Source organism: Oncorhynchus mykiss, chromosome 21 (assembly GCF_013265735.2).
Source record: "Oncorhynchus mykiss isolate Arlee chromosome 21, USDA_OmykA_1.1, whole genome shotgun sequence".
Classification (NCBI taxonomy): Eukaryota; Metazoa; Chordata; class Actinopteri; order Salmoniformes; family Salmonidae; genus Oncorhynchus; species Oncorhynchus mykiss.
This window is the reverse complement of record NC_048585.1, coordinates 14,495,890-14,510,960: the sequence shown is the minus strand read 5'-3', so window position 1 is coordinate 14,510,960 and position 15,071 is coordinate 14,495,890. Positions and strand designations below refer to the sequence as shown.

Sequence of the window (15,071 nt, the reverse complement as noted above, 5' to 3'; positions counted from 1 at the left end):
TACACATGGTGTGATAACTTCACGTCTTTGTTGTCAGGTTTCCAGAAGTTCAGTTTAATATATTTAATCTCATGTTTAATTCTTGTTTAAATATTCTGATTTTACAATAAGTAGTCAGTCATAGCCTATACCTTTACGTCAATGCCTATGCAGGAGGGTAGCTCTCCAGGAACAACGGTTGGAGAGCCCTGCTTTAGACACTGTTCTGATTAAGAGTATTGTGATCATGTTTACCATTGCCGCAGAAGTCTATAAAGTATATGATAAGAAATGGATGTCTATTTTTAGTGAGGCTGCTGGAGACCTTTCCTCTAAGTAGCTTCCAACATGAAAGGTCAATATCCTCTGGTTTGCCATGTTGTGTAGGCCAGGCTACCACAGTCAGCCTGAAGTGTAGTTTGGACTGTTCTTTAGCCCAAAGAATAGGCTCCTATCTCTGCATTGATTTTGGAGTGTAAACTTTCTTATGTAGAACACACATGGGGTGTATTCATTAGTTCCATCTGTAGTACAACTATTTGTTACAGAAAGTTTTGCCATGAAAACAAGTTTCTTATTGGACATGTTCGGGAGTTCACTTCCTGTTTCTTCCCCTTTGGTTCCTAGTGAATAAACCCCTGTTTTTCTTTTTCCACATGGAGCAGAAAGTTAATATTTGGTCACAATTTTGCAATATCAGTTCAAAATATTTGCTTGAAAAGACAGCCCATATGCCTGAAAACACTACCAGAAACTCATTGAAAAGACAGCCCATATGCCTGAAAACACTACCAGAAACTCATTGAAAAGACAGCCCATATGCCTGAAAACACTACCAGAAACTCATTGAAAAGACAGCCCATATGCCTGAAAACACTACCAGAAACTCATTGAAAAGACAGCCCATATGCCTGAAAACACTACCAGAAACTCATTGAAAAGACAGCCCATATGCCTGAAAACACTACCAGAAACTCATTGAAAAGACAGCCCATATGCCTGAAAACACTACCAGAAACTCATTGAAAAGACAGCCCATATGCCTGAAAACACTACCAGAAACTCATTGAAAAGACAGCCCATATGTCTGAAAACACTACCAGAAACTCATTGAAAAGACAGCCCATATGCCTGAAAACACTACCAGAAACTCATTGAAAAGACAGCCCATATGCCTGAAAACACTACCAGAAACTCATTGAAAAGACAGCCCATATGCCTGAAAACACTACCATAAACTCATTGAAAAGACAGCCCATATGCCTGAAAACACTACCAGAAACTCATTGAAAAGATAGCCCATATGCCTGAAAACACTACCAGAAACTCATTGAAAAGATAGCCCATATGCCTGAAAACACTACCAGAAACTCATTGAAAAGACAGCCCATATGCCTGAAAACACTACCAGAAACTCATTGTAATCTCCATAAATAGGGCTACTGTATTAATGAAAACTACCAGCCGCATGGTGCTCAAACCTGCTGGAGTTTGGTAAAAACAACGCTTTGCTTCAAAAACATTTGGTCTAAACAGTTACTGACTGTTTTGTCTTCCTCTCTCAGCAGAGCAGCGGGAGGAAGCAGGACGTGTGGAAAAGGAGTCAGCGAACCACACAGAGAGAGAAAAAGCCTACTTAAGCTAGGAGCCGCCCCCTTTCTCTGACATGCCCAGTGTCCTGTCTGTGTTATGGAACAACATGTAACGCCCTGCGAGGATGCGCCCCCACCGCTGATGTACCGTGTGGAACGGCCTGTGTTCGATGAGGCCTACCTCCACACCCAGCTCCTGCACCCGAGAGAGAGGAGCCCCAAGACCATCAGACAGAGACTAGCACAGCAGCTCCAGTAAGCATCTACATCGAGTTAGTGTCCACAGACCTGGGTTGTGTTTAATAGTACACACTGTACTATAATAGTACACAACGTTTTGCAACAGGAAATGGAAAACATTTGTGGTTCTTATTGGACAGGTCCAGGTAGTCCCACTCTGTTTCAGTCTGTTTTCTGCCGTTAGGCGCCTAAAGAACATGACCCTGTTACAGATCTGAACAGACTGTAGTGTTGTGTTCTTCAATCCTGGTCATTGGGACCCACAGTGTGTTCAAGTGTTGTTCCAGCCCAGTAGACATACCTATCGGTGTTTTGATGACCGGGATTGAAGAACATTGCTGGGTGTGTGACTGGGATGTGGAATTATGCAATACCTTTTTTCAGGAAATTTGTTACGACTGTAAAAGCTTATGTGAAGTTATGATTATTATTTTTTTAATCTGACAATGTTTGTCTAGTATTACACTAGTAGAAGTACACACCCATTTACTTGCTGCTTGGAAGCTTCCCTAATAGATAAGCTGATTAAGCACACACACACACACACACACACCTACTCACTCACTCTCTCTCTTCCCAGCTGCTCATCAGAGAGGGCCAAAGCCATTGCTCTGAGCTTCCTGCCCATTTTAACATGGCTGCCGTCCTACCCTGTCAAAGAGTACCTGTTTGGGGACCTGGTCTCAGGCCTCAGCACAGGGGTCATGCAGCTACCTCAAGGTCAGTGGGGTTGGAGTCAGGGGTATACTGCTGCACTTCTCAGAATGGGTTTAGAGTCAGGGGCGGCACTTCTCAGAATGGTGCTCGTTTTAATAAAGTTATATCGAAGCCTAATCATTGTTGATTGTGCTGAATGTTTGTGATTTTTCCCTTTAAAGCGACTAAAAGTCAACAACACGTGCCAATAAATAGCCTGCCAGTTTGTGCTTTGATTGAAATCAAGTACAGGTGTGGCTTGTTGTTAACATGTGCTTTAAAATTCACTCACGAAACAGTAGTTACACATCATTCAAGAAGACTCCATATTCTCATGAAATGGATTAACAACGCAGAGATCGAAAGTCTGGTTTGGCAGATGCAGCTTGGAATTTCACCTGTAAAACATGACAAATTGTCATTCACGATAGGCAATCACCATCATTGACAATTTTGCCGTTAGGAGGGGCTAATTTAGTGCAGGAGGGTAATAAGGAAACTACGTGTATTTGAGCCAACGTGTAGGTAGGTATACACAGAGGTTGCATTTGGAGGATGTATTTTTCCATATTCTAAAAGGATTTTATTCAATGATACATCAGTCGGTACAAACCTATAAAGAATAGTGCCACACCACTGGTGAGACCGGCCATGAGCTGAGCCAACAACAAGGCTGCTAGGCCACCAGCTTCTGCTTGGAGATGAGGGTGTTGAAGTGGTAATGCCAGATGCTGCCTTTCTGACCAGATTGTTTTATACTAAACAAAAATATAAACACAACATGTCAAATGTTGGTTCCATGAGCTGAAATAAAAGATCCCAACAATTTGACATACACACAAAAAGCTTATTTCTCTCAAATGTTGTGCACAAATTTGTTTACATCCCAGTTAGTGAGCATTTTCCTTTGGCTAGTTAATCCATCCAGCTGACAGGTGAGGCATATTAAGAAGCTGATTAAACTGCATGATCATTACACAGATGCACCTTGTGCTGGGGACAAAAGGCCACTCTAAAATGCTCAGATTTGTCACACAACACAATGCCACAGATATCTCATGTTTTGAGGGAGTGTGCAATTTGCATGCTGACTGCAGGAATGTCCACCAGAGCTGTTGTCAGATCATTTAATGTTTTTACATTTTTTTTTTTTTTTACCATAAGCCACTTTCATCGTCATTTTGTAGCATTTGGCAATACGTCCAAACCGGCCTCACAACCGCAGACCAGCCCAGGACCTCCACACCCGGCTTCTTCTGAGGATTTCTGTCTGTAACAAAGCCCTTTTGTGGGGAAAAACTCATTCTGATTGACTGGGCCTGGCTCCCCAGTGGGTGGACCTATGCCCACTGCGCCCTTGCCCAGTCATATGAAATCCATAGATTAGGGCCTAATATATTTATTTCAATTGACTGATTTCTTTATATATGAACTGTAACTCAGCAACATCTTTACAATTGTTGCATGTTGCGTTTGTATTTTCGTTCAGCATATACAGTACCAGTCAAGTTTGGACACACCTACTCATTCTAGGGTTTTTATTTTTACTATTGTAGAATAATAGTGAAGACATCAAAACTATGAAATAACACATGGAATCATGTAGTAACCAAAAAAGTGTTAAACAAATCCAAATATATTTTATATTTGAGATCCTTCAAACTAGCCACCCTTTGCCTTGATGACAGCTTTTCACACTCTTGGCATTCTCTCAACCAGCTTCACCTGGATGCCAAGAGTGTGTCTTCACTATTCTACAATGTAGAAAATAGTAAAAATAAAGAAAATTCCTGGAATGAATAAGTGTGTCCTAACTTTGGTACTGTATTTATTATGGATCCCCATTAGTTCCTGCCAAGGCAGCAGCTACTCTTCCTGGGGTCCATCAAAATTAAAGAAGTTGTACAATTTTAAAAACATTTCACAACAAGTCCCTCTTTGTGGCACCTGACCACACGACTGTACAGTAGTCCAGGTGCGACAAAACTAGAACCTGTAGGACCTGCGTTGCTGTTAAGAAGGTAGAGCAGCTCTTTATTATGGACAGACTTCTCCCCATATTAGCTACTGATGTATCAATGTGTGTATGCACTGGGAAGTAGAACATCATTCCATCTCCCCCCCCCCCCCCCATCCTCTCTCCCCAGGTCTTGCCTATGCCATGCTGGCTGCCGTGCCTCCTGTGTATGGCCTGTACTCCTCCTTCTACCCCGTCCTGCTCTACACCTTCTTTGGGACTTCTAGACACATATCTATAGGTGAGCCATCCCGACGACAGAGCTCCAACTAGTGCAGAGGAAGTCACTTTACACTATTGAGATGTATAATGTGGCTAACCAGGAGCGGAGTCGGGTTCAGTGTTATAAACTGGGTGGTTCGAGCCCTGAATGCTGATTGGCTGACAGTCGTGGTATATCAGACCGTATACCACGGGTATGACAAAACATGTATTTTTACTGCTCTAATTACGTTGGTAACCAGTTTATAATAGCAATGAGGCACCTCTGGGGTTTGATATATGGCCAATATACCAAGGCTACGGGCTGTATACAGGCTGTATACTCCGCGTTGCGTCGTGCCTAAGAACAGCCCTTTACCCGTGGTATATTGACCATATACCACACTCCCTCGGGCCTTATTGCTTAAGTAAATGTTTTGAAACGTGGAGGTACAGATACTACCCGACCGTCTCTAATAAGAACATTTGTTTTTGTTTTCCCTTGCAAACCGGTTTGCTACTTTGTGCCCTACTGAACACTACCCCTGCAGCCTACCTGTGGTGATAATGGATGTTACTCCTACTGGGTGTTCCAATGAAGTAGTCCTGGTTGTATTCACATAGTTTTCCCATAGGTCTCTACCCCTGGACAGCCGTGGCCTTTTCACTTCTTGGCCAGAGGGTTTTGTATTCCGGTGGCTGTGCCAAGTACAGACTGACCATTCCAAACCACGCCAACAACAGGTGAATTCCAAATAGCACCCTATTCCCTATTTAGTGCTCTACTGTTGGTCAGAGCCCTATGGGGCCCGGGTCAACAGTAGTGCACTATGAAGGTAATATGGTGCTATATGGGACTCGGCCTTCTCATCCACCCAGGGAGCCCAGTCAATCAAGAGTCTGGGTGTTACGTCTGAGAGATTCATCTATTCAAAAGTAACAGATTAAGTGACCAGAATAATAGCTCAACTTTTTTTTTCTCATGACACTTCAGGAAATGAGCCAAGTTTTGAAATGGTTTACTTTGGGAATTGATCGGTGTCCTTGTGAAGCTTGGGTGAGGTCAGGTCTCTTGGCATATAGTGACCCCATCTGTTGCACATAGACAGGCCAGATTTATGGGAACATTCAAGGCAGACATAGCCTTGCCTCCAATTTCAGCCGTCACGTTTGTCTCCAGGTGACAACTCGGTGAGTCAGGGAATCACTTTAAACACTTCAACAAGAGAAGAAGAACTAAAACCGTCTTGGAAATAGTTAGCAGCAGCAGTTGTAACAAAATGGCCTCCGCCCAAATTGTGGCCTTAAGGAGGGCAGTTGCTGTAGTAACTTGCGACTGCCTTCTCTCCCTCTGAGGCAGGGATGAAGGAATATTTTGGCACCCGTTCAAGTCTTGGGCAAAAGCCCGTGTCAACATCTCTAGTTGTAAACGTAACGAGCTAACACAAGCAAACCTGATCTGGAAATGAGAACACATTTTTAACATGAGTTTTTACATTGCTTCATACCTCGTTTACCAGACACAGAGACTTGCCCTGGCAGAGGCGCCTGGACGGGGTTCACAGCTGTTTGCACTGGTGTGGCTCTGATGTCTCCCCTCTCTATTAAACCATTACTGATAAAGAACCTGGCACCTTGGCGACTGACTGATAACCTCGAGGGGAATGGGGAGTGCTATGATAATTATTTGACCTAGGGGGAGTGCCAAAGCTACCAAGTCAAACTTGTATGATTCAATGTCATGAAATAATAATATGCCATTTAACAGACACTTTCATACAAAGTGACTTAGTCATGCGGGCATATGTTATCCATGTGTGCGGTCCCGGGAAGCAAACCCACAGTTTTGGTGGCGCATGCTCTACCAATTGAGCCACACAGGATGAGAGGCAATGGTCAGTCAGACTCAACCCACTGAAGAGAGAGTGTTCAGTTCATTGAATTCATTTATACTTCTATTATTCTGTTTTCAGAGTGAGGATGTCATCATATTCAGTATCAATGATGTTGCCAGGTGTTAAGCCCTTTGTCTGTGTCCCTGAAGCCTAGAACTCCTAAACCATGTCCCTTAAAAGCCCCTACCCCTAAACCATTAACCCCCAGGGGTGTCGGAAGTCAATTCCTGGAGGGCCGAGTGTCGGTTGGTTTTCTCTCCTCTCCTGTTCTTCATTGATCAGTTAAGGTCACTAATTAGTAAGGAACTTCCTGATTGTCTAGGTCTTAATTGGACACATTTTGCATTTACATTTGAGTCATTTAGCAGACGCTCTTATCCAGGGAGACTTACAGGAACAATTAGGGTTAAGTGCCTTGCTCAAGGGCACATTGACAGACTTTTCACCTAGTCGGCTCTGATTTTGTACCAGCGACATTTCGGTTAGTGTTATAACGCTCTTAACCATTAGGCAGCCTGCTTCCACAAATGGAAAGGAAATAGCAAAAACAGATGACATTCAACCCCTCCAGGAGTTGAGTTTGACACCCCTAATTTTAAGGCTGTGGCTGTGCTCTCTGCAGGCACGTTTGCGGTGATCAGCCTGATGATTGGAGGAGTGGTGGTGAGGGAGGCCCCTGACTCCATGTTCACGATCCAGGCCCTGAATGGTACCGCCACCAACACCACCGTCTTCATCGACACAGAGGCCCGCGATGCCAGGAGGGTCCACGTAGCCGTAGTCCTCACCACCCTGGTGGGAGTCATACAGGTGGGTCACACTCCCCTCTTCCACCTTCAGAAAAATGTCCCCTCAAATAACCCAGCATCCTCTCTGTTGCCACTAGCTTTCCCACCACTAGTCAGTCTCTCAATAAGAGGTCAAAGTTTTCATGCCGAAGGTAAGGATCATCCCGTAACCTTGGGGGTTTGTGGTTTCAACCGGTTTCTCAGCGCTCACTGTTTACTCAACCATAGTGGGATCCACAGGACCGCAACTTAGTTGACCTAATGTCAACCTACTTTATCTATGTTGACATTTTATTATGCAAGTAAACCGTCATCATCCACTCTCCCCTTGTTTGTCTTTGTCTTTCTGTCTGTCTCCTTCTTTCCTTTCCCCCCAGCTGGTCCTGGGGCTGTTGCGGTTTGGCTTTGTGGCCATCTACCTCACGGAGCCCTTGGTACGCGGATTCACCACGGCCGCGGCTGTTCACGTCTTCATCTCTCAGCTGAAATACCTGCTGGGCATCCAGACCCCGCGCTTCAGTGGGCCCCTGTCCGCTCTTCACGTGAGTCACTGACGGGGCCTCTGCCGCTGGATGGTGGCCCCTGCATGAGGAATGGAGTGGTTAACTTTTAAACAGTAGCAGACAGGAAAGTCATCCACATTATAGGTGTCCGTGGATGTACTCTGCTGTAATACATGGGTATTAGACCTAGTTTACAAGCCTGCGTGATTTAGTTAATGATTAATGACAAATTATTAATTCCTGATAAATATAGATTGTGAGTTTTATGCAATGCTCTCGGGGACACGGACACACTCCCAGGTCTCTCACACCCCCTCTCTCCTCCCAGAGTGTCACGGCCGTGTTCAGTGACATCACCAGCACCAACGTGACCACGTTGATTGTGGGCGGGGTCTGCATGGTGGTCCTCTACTGCGTGAAGGACCTCAACGAGCGCTTCAAGAAGAAGCTGCCTGTGCCCATCCCAGGAGAGATCATTGTGGTCATGGTCTCAACGGGGATCTCCTATGGCCTCAGTCTGTCAGAGAACTACCAAGTGGACGTGGTCAGGACAATTCCATCCGGGTAAGAGAAGGACTTTTCACGCTAAATGGGTTGCTGTATGCATCCTACATGGTTACTAGAACCTGATAGCACATTGTGAGAACCCAATATCCAAGCCAGTACGGTTCAGGTCAGCTCTATAGTGGGAAAAGGTATCGGTGGCATAAAAGTGCCAAAAAGTGTTTAGTGAGTCAAAATGCACAAGTAACAGCATCAGAAGACATGTACTATACAAACAGTTGTTACTATTCAGTCAACTTTTCAGACAATATTTGTTGTTTGTTTCCAGGCTGCTCCCACCTGCAATCCCAGACTTCTCTCTGTTGCCCAACTTGGTAACGGATTCTATCGCCATAGCGGTGGTGGGCTTCTCCATGGGAATCTCTCTGGCCAAGATCTTTGCTCTGAAACACGGCTACAGTGTGGATGGTAACCAGGTCAGTTTATCCACAGTACTGTAGCCATTATAGCCTTGGGAGAGTGGCGATGTCAAAGAACGTCATAGCATTTCCCCCACTAATGGTTAAGGTTAGGAATGGGGTGAGGGAAACTGGTCCTAGATCTGTACCTATGGGATACTTTACCCCAGAGTCTAACCCGTTGGCTCTGTGTTGCCCTGTAGGAACTGATCCTAGATCTGTACCTGTGGGATACTTTACCCCAGAGTCTAACCCGTTGCCCTGTAGGAGCTGATCCTAGATCTGTACCTGTGGGATACTTTACCCCAGAGTCTAACCCGTTGGCTCTGTGTTGCCCTGTAGGAGCTGATCCTAGATCTGTACCTGTGGGATACTTTACCCTAGAGTCTAACCCGTTGGCTCTGTGTTGCCCTGTAGGAGCTGATCCTAGATCTGTACCTATGGGATACTTTACCCCAGAGTCTAACCCGTTGGCTCTGTGTTGCCCTGTAGGAGCTGATCCTAGATCTGTACCTGTGGGATACTTTACCCCAGAGTCTAACCCGTTGGCTCTGTGTTGCCCTGTAGGAGCTGATCCTAGATCTGTACCTGTGGGATACTTTACCCCAGAGTCTAACCCGTTGGCTCTGTGTTGCCCTGTAGGAACTGATCCTAGATCTGTACCTGTGGGATACTTTACCCCAGAGTCTAACCCGTTGGCTCTGTGTTGCCCTGTAGGAGCTGATCCTAGATCTGTACCTGTGGGATACTTTACCCCAGAGTCTAACCCGTTGGCTCTGTGTTGCCCTGTAGGAGCTGATTGCCCTGGGCCTGTGTAACTTTGTCAGCTCTTTCTCCCACACCTTCGCCATCACCTGTTCCATGTCCCGCAGTCTGGTGCAGGAGAGCACCGGGGGCAATACGCAGGTAACACACACACACACATACATAGATGCATAGTGACTTTAATATCTACCTACATGTAATATTACCTAGACTAACTGGTGCCCCCGCACATTGACTCTGTTCCGTTACCCCTGTATACAGCCTCGCTATTGTTATTTTACTACTGCTCTTTAATTGTTACTTGTAAATAAGCATTTCTCTGTAATACCTGTTGTATTCGGTGCATGTGACAAATACAATTTGATTTGATACAGTGACACACACACACACACACACACACCCATCCTGTTTGCTGGGCCCACACTGAGTGTATGGCCATTAACATGACACAGTTGTCCTTTCATTACATGTGTCACCTCATAACGGGAGCTAAATTGGCGCCGTGAAGCCATAAAGATTAGATCAACCGCAGACGCTTCTGTGCAGACTCCAGGAAGGCTAAATGATAGGTGTGTTAACGTACCTTATCTGTGTGTGTCTTTGCAGATTGCGGGTCTGTTGGCGTCCATGGTGGTGTTGCTGGTGGTGGTGGCCATTGGTTTTGTCTTCCAGCCTCTGCCACAGGTGGGTGTAACAGTTACCGACCAACACCACCTACAGCGGGTGTTCTATGAGACGGCTAAGGGAAACAGTCCTGTCAGAGGCACCAGCTTTATTTAATATATCCCTTGCAAAATGTCAACCAATTAAAAAGTTGCGTTAATGTTGGAATTTGAATCGTTATTACAGTAGCCTAAAAAATTTATATTTACATTGAAATGTCCAATCCTATTGGAATGGTAATGCACCCCGACTCAACCCTGACCCCCCCCCCCCCCCTGTCATTTCAGACCGCGCTGGCTGCCATCATCATGGTTAACCTGCTGGGGATGTTTAAACAATTCAGGGACATCCCTGCCCTGTGGAGGACCAGCAAGATCGAGTTGGTGAGTCTGGACCGCAACACAACTCCTTCTGATTACATCTAACCCAGGGTCATTTCAGGAAGTACACTGAAATTCCAATTATCTTAAATGCTTTTCAATGTAAACTTAGAATTTGGTTTACTTTCTGAATTGACTAAAATGTAAGCAATTTAAATGATCTGACCGCATCATGACCACATCGCACCAGAAAACCCAATCGGACAGATTCCTTCAGTACATGTCATGCTATGGTAGCCTTGTCCCAGATCAGTTTGCTATGGAAGCCTGGTCCCAGATCAGTTTGCTATGGAAGCCTTGTCCCAGATCAGTTTGCTATGGAAGCCTTGTCCCAGACCAGTTTGCTATGGAAGCCTGGTCCCAGATCAGTTTGCTATGGAAGCCTGGTCCCAGATCAGTTTGCTATGGAAGCCTGTTCCCAGATCAGTTTGCTATGGAAGCCTGTTCCCAGATCAGTTTGCTATGGAAGCCTGTTCCCAGATCAGTTTGCTATGGAAGCCTGGTCCCAGATCAGTTTGCTATGGAAGCCTGGTCCCAGATCAGTTTGCTATGGAAGCCTGGTCCCAGATCAGTTTGCTATGGAAGCCTGGTCCCAGATCAGTTTGCTATGGAAGCCTGGTCCCAGATCAGTTTGCTATGGAAGCCTGGTCCCAGATCAGTTCGCGCTATCTTACCGAATGATCATGGTCATTGCATGACAGTGACTGTAAGAGTTGGATACACAGCACAAAGAGACCTGGGATGAAGCCTATACTATGCATCTGTAACCATTGTTGCTTTGGTCTGTATTGTCTTCCAGGCTATCTGGCTGGTAGCCTTTGTGGCCTCTGTGCTGTTGGGCCTTGATCTTGGACTTCTGGTGGCCTTAGGATTTGCCATCCTGAGTGTCATCTACAGAACACAGAGGTACTAAACCATCCTACTACTTCTGAAATATATTCAAGTGTAGTATTTAATATCCCCTTCACGATCACTGGTAACCATTTCATATCACCAGCTTGATTTGGAAAAAAGCTAGATTTTTGGGTTGAGTCATTTCAGTTTTAATCTGTTCAATGGAAATGTCTGAAATAACTGTGCTAAAACGTTTGAAAATCTCTCGCCCCCTTCTCCACAGCCCAAAGAGTGTGATCCTGGGACAGGTCCTGGACACAGGCCTGTACTGTGACGTGGATGAATATGAAAAAGTAATAATGTGTCATTTTGTGATAATGAGCAACTCTCTATATGATCTTACAGTTGCAGGCACTAAAAAGCTAGGTCTCATTAAAGTATTGAACAAGTTTGTCACAAAGAAATTGTAATGGTGGACAAGGTTTTTCTAAATGAACTTGTTAGTGCCTGTAACTGGCCTGTAACTACCCTGGGATAGAATGAGAAAGTACATGGTGTTGGATGAGCAGTGAGACCTGTGATTCTGCCTCTCTGTTCCAGGCAGCTGAATGCACAGGGATTAAGATTTTCCACTCAAACTCTTCAATCTACTTTGCAAACAGTGACCTTTATTTGAACGCCCTCAAAGAGAAGGTAATCTCAGCTGCCGTGTGTGTTTCTGTGTGTGGAATATGGAAGGTAATCTCAGCTGCCGTGTGTGTTTCTGTGTGTGGAATATGGAAGGTAATCTCAGCTGCCGTGTGTGTTTCTGTGTGTGGAATATGGAAGGTAATCTCAGCCGCCGTGTGTGTTTCTGTGTGTGGAATATGGAAGGTAATCTCAGCCGCCGTGTGTGTTTCTGTGTGTGGAATATGGAAGGTAATCTCAGCCGCCGTGTGTGTTTCTGTGTGTGGAATATGGAAGGTAATCTCAGCTGCCGTGTGTGTTTCTGTGTGTGGAATATGGAAGGTAATCTCAGCTGCCGTGTGTGTTTCTGTGTGTGGAATATGGAAGGTAATCTCAGCCGCCGTGTGTGTTTCTGTGTGTGGAATATGGAAGGTAATCTCAGCTGCCGTGTGTGTTTCTGTGTGTGGAATATGGAAGGTAATCTCAGCTGCCGTGTGTGTTTCTGTGTGTGGAATATGGAAGGTAATCTCAGCCGCCGTGTGTGTTTCTGTGTGTGGAATATGGAAGGTAATCTCAGCTGCCGTGTGTGTTTCTGTGTGTGGAATATGGAAGGTAATCTCAGCCGCCGTGTGTGTTTCTGTGTGTGGAATATGGAAGGTAATCTCAGCTGCCGTGTGTGTTTCTGTGTGTGGAATATGGAAGGTAATCTCAGCCGCCGTGTGTGTTTCTGTGTGTGGAATATGGAAGGTAATCTCAGCTGCCGTGTGTGTTTCTGTGTGTGGAATATGGAAGGTAATCTCAGCTGCCGTGTGTGTTTCTGTGTGTGGAATATGGAAGGTAATCTCAGCCGCCGTGTGTGTTTCTGTGTGTGGAATATGGAAGGTAATCTCAGCTGCCGTGTGTGTTTCTGTGTGTGGAATATGGAAGGTAATCTCAGCTGCCGTGTGTGTTTCTGTGTGTGGAATATGGAAGGTAATCTCAGCTGCCGTGTGTGTTTCTGTGTGTGGAATATGGAAGGTAATCTCAGCTGCCGTGTGTGTTTCTGTGTGTGGAATATGGAAGGTAATCTCAGCCGCCGTGTGTGTTTCTGTGTGTGGAATATGGAAGGTAATCTCAGCTGCCGTGTGTGTTTCTGTGTGTGGAATATGGAAGGTAATCTCAGCTGCCGTGTGTGTTTCTGTGTGTGGAATATGGAAGGTAATCTCAGCTGCCGTGTGTGTTTCTGTGTGTGGAATATGGAAGGTAATCTCAGCTGCCGTGTGTGTTTCTGTGTGTGGAATATGCAGAGTTGCATTAGTTTTCATTTTTGTCCGACTATGTTACGGGTCAAGCACTTTAGGCCTAGCAAACTAGTCCATCTCTCCTGTAGACTGTAGCTACACTACAGTTCAGTGAGGGATCCTTGCATTGGGGAAAAAACAGCTTGACCCATCCTATCTCGTCATATTTAAACATGTGTACAGACAGGAGTGGACCCCGTACATCTCCAGGCTATACGGAAAGCCCGAAAAAGAAAACTGAAGAAGGAGAGCGCAGAGAGGGAGAGCCAAAACCACAAGTCACCACAAAAAATGAGTGCTGTCGTCAAACTGGTGAGCCCATTTAATATGGTATTTCTGCTCCGTCACTCACAATATCACTATTTGGTTTACTTCCCCTGCTTCTTGTTGAAACACGCCACATATTGACACTGTAACCAGAACACCAGACAGACGGGCAGAATTGAAGGCCTTCACGTAGTCATTTTCTAAGAGGCTTTTTGCTGTTAGCCTTGTTGTGGTTGGTTTGAAGCCAAAAGAGGTGTGATTGCCTGGTACAATTTTGGTCTTGTGTGATTGGCAGACACGATATTGGTTTCCTTCATTCTCCTATATGATTGGCTGATACAATTTCGGCCGTCTTGTGATTGGGCCAGGATGTGGAGCTGGGTGTCACTCACGAAGTGGTGGCAGGGGGCGGCTCCCAGAACCACTTGGAGGGGCAGGGGAACGGGCAGGTGGCCGAGACCCACACAGAGTCAGACTCTGAGGAGACCCGGTTCCTAGAGCCCCTCTGTCCTGTCCACACCCTCATTCTGGACTGGACCCCCGTCAACTTCATCGATTCTGTGGGAGCCAAAGCAATCAAGTTGGTAAGGGACCTTATCTCGACTCGCAGAGCACTGGGGTCTGTTCAGAAGTGTAACATTACAGAACAGAAATGCCTTTCTGTCATGCAGAATTAGGTGTAATGTCAGCTTTGTTCATGACATTTCTATCGTAATGTTGGGCCCTTCTGAACAGGACTCTGGTGTTACTTCTGATCGCCTCGTAAGTTTCCAACTTCCTCATTTCATGGTGTTCTCACGAGTTTTCCTCTCTGCAGGTGATCAAGGAGTATGCAGCTGTGGATGTGTGTGTCTTCATCGCTGGCTGCAGCAGTGAGTTATAACATACTGGTCTAGATTACTATTACAAAACCCGAGGGTAACTGAACTAGAGGTTGTTTAAGACACTAGCCTTAGCAACAATAACACTAGTAACACTACCTACCAAGCTGTGTTGTTTCCTAACAGGAACTCTGCTGGCTGAACTCCGCACCCTGCAGTTTTTCACCGGGGTCGCGACCCCAGAAATGGTCTTCCCCACCGTCCATGACGCTGTATTGCACAGTCGGCGCCGGACTGCCCCGCCCACCATCCCTGCCATCCAATGACATTGTCTGACGGGGGACATCAAGGGGGAGGGGACACAGGGCCACATGCACCTAAGGCTGCTCTAAAGCCACGTTCACATTGGCAGTTTGAAGTGACTCAAACCTTTTATTATATATACACTGCTCAAAAAAATAAAGGAAACACTTAAACAACACAATGTAACTCCAAGTCAATCACACTTCTGTGAAATCAAAC

General features: G+C 45.5%; 1 protein-coding gene across 7 annotated transcripts in view; it reads left to right on the top strand.

The window, feature by feature from the left end:
• The window catches only part of LOC110500977 (prestin), a 21,878-nt gene extending 6,807 nt beyond the window's left edge, over positions 1 to 15,071 (top strand). For 2 of the 7 annotated variants that reach the window (XM_036957041.1, XM_036957042.1), the window contains exons 2-18: positions 1,545 to 1,826; positions 2,392 to 2,531; positions 4,655 to 4,765; positions 7,243 to 7,430; positions 7,786 to 7,950; positions 8,240 to 8,475; positions 8,744 to 8,891; positions 9,666 to 9,779; positions 10,245 to 10,322; positions 10,589 to 10,684; positions 11,481 to 11,587; positions 11,799 to 11,868; positions 12,116 to 12,208; positions 13,645 to 13,773; positions 14,097 to 14,312; positions 14,546 to 14,600; positions 14,736 to 15,071. In XM_036957041.1, coding sequence (XP_036812936.1) covers positions 1,669 to 1,826; positions 2,392 to 2,531; positions 4,655 to 4,765; positions 7,243 to 7,430; positions 7,786 to 7,950; positions 8,240 to 8,475; positions 8,744 to 8,891; positions 9,666 to 9,779; positions 10,245 to 10,322; positions 10,589 to 10,684; positions 11,481 to 11,587; positions 11,799 to 11,868; positions 12,116 to 12,208; positions 13,645 to 13,773; positions 14,097 to 14,312; positions 14,546 to 14,600; positions 14,736 to 14,875 — 2,244 coding nt within the window. In that variant the 5' untranslated portion in view covers positions 1,545 to 1,668 and the 3' untranslated portion in view covers positions 14,876 to 15,071. Of the gene's footprint in view, positions 1 to 1,544; positions 1,844 to 2,391; positions 2,532 to 4,654; positions 4,766 to 7,242; positions 7,431 to 7,785; positions 7,951 to 8,239; positions 8,476 to 8,743; positions 8,892 to 9,665; positions 9,780 to 10,244; positions 10,323 to 10,588; positions 10,685 to 11,480; positions 11,588 to 11,798; positions 11,869 to 12,115; positions 12,209 to 13,644; positions 13,774 to 14,023; positions 14,313 to 14,545; positions 14,601 to 14,735 lie in introns of those variants that run through there. The other 5 variants (XM_036957043.1, XM_036957039.1, XM_036957044.1 and 2 more) reach the window with 4 other exon arrangements.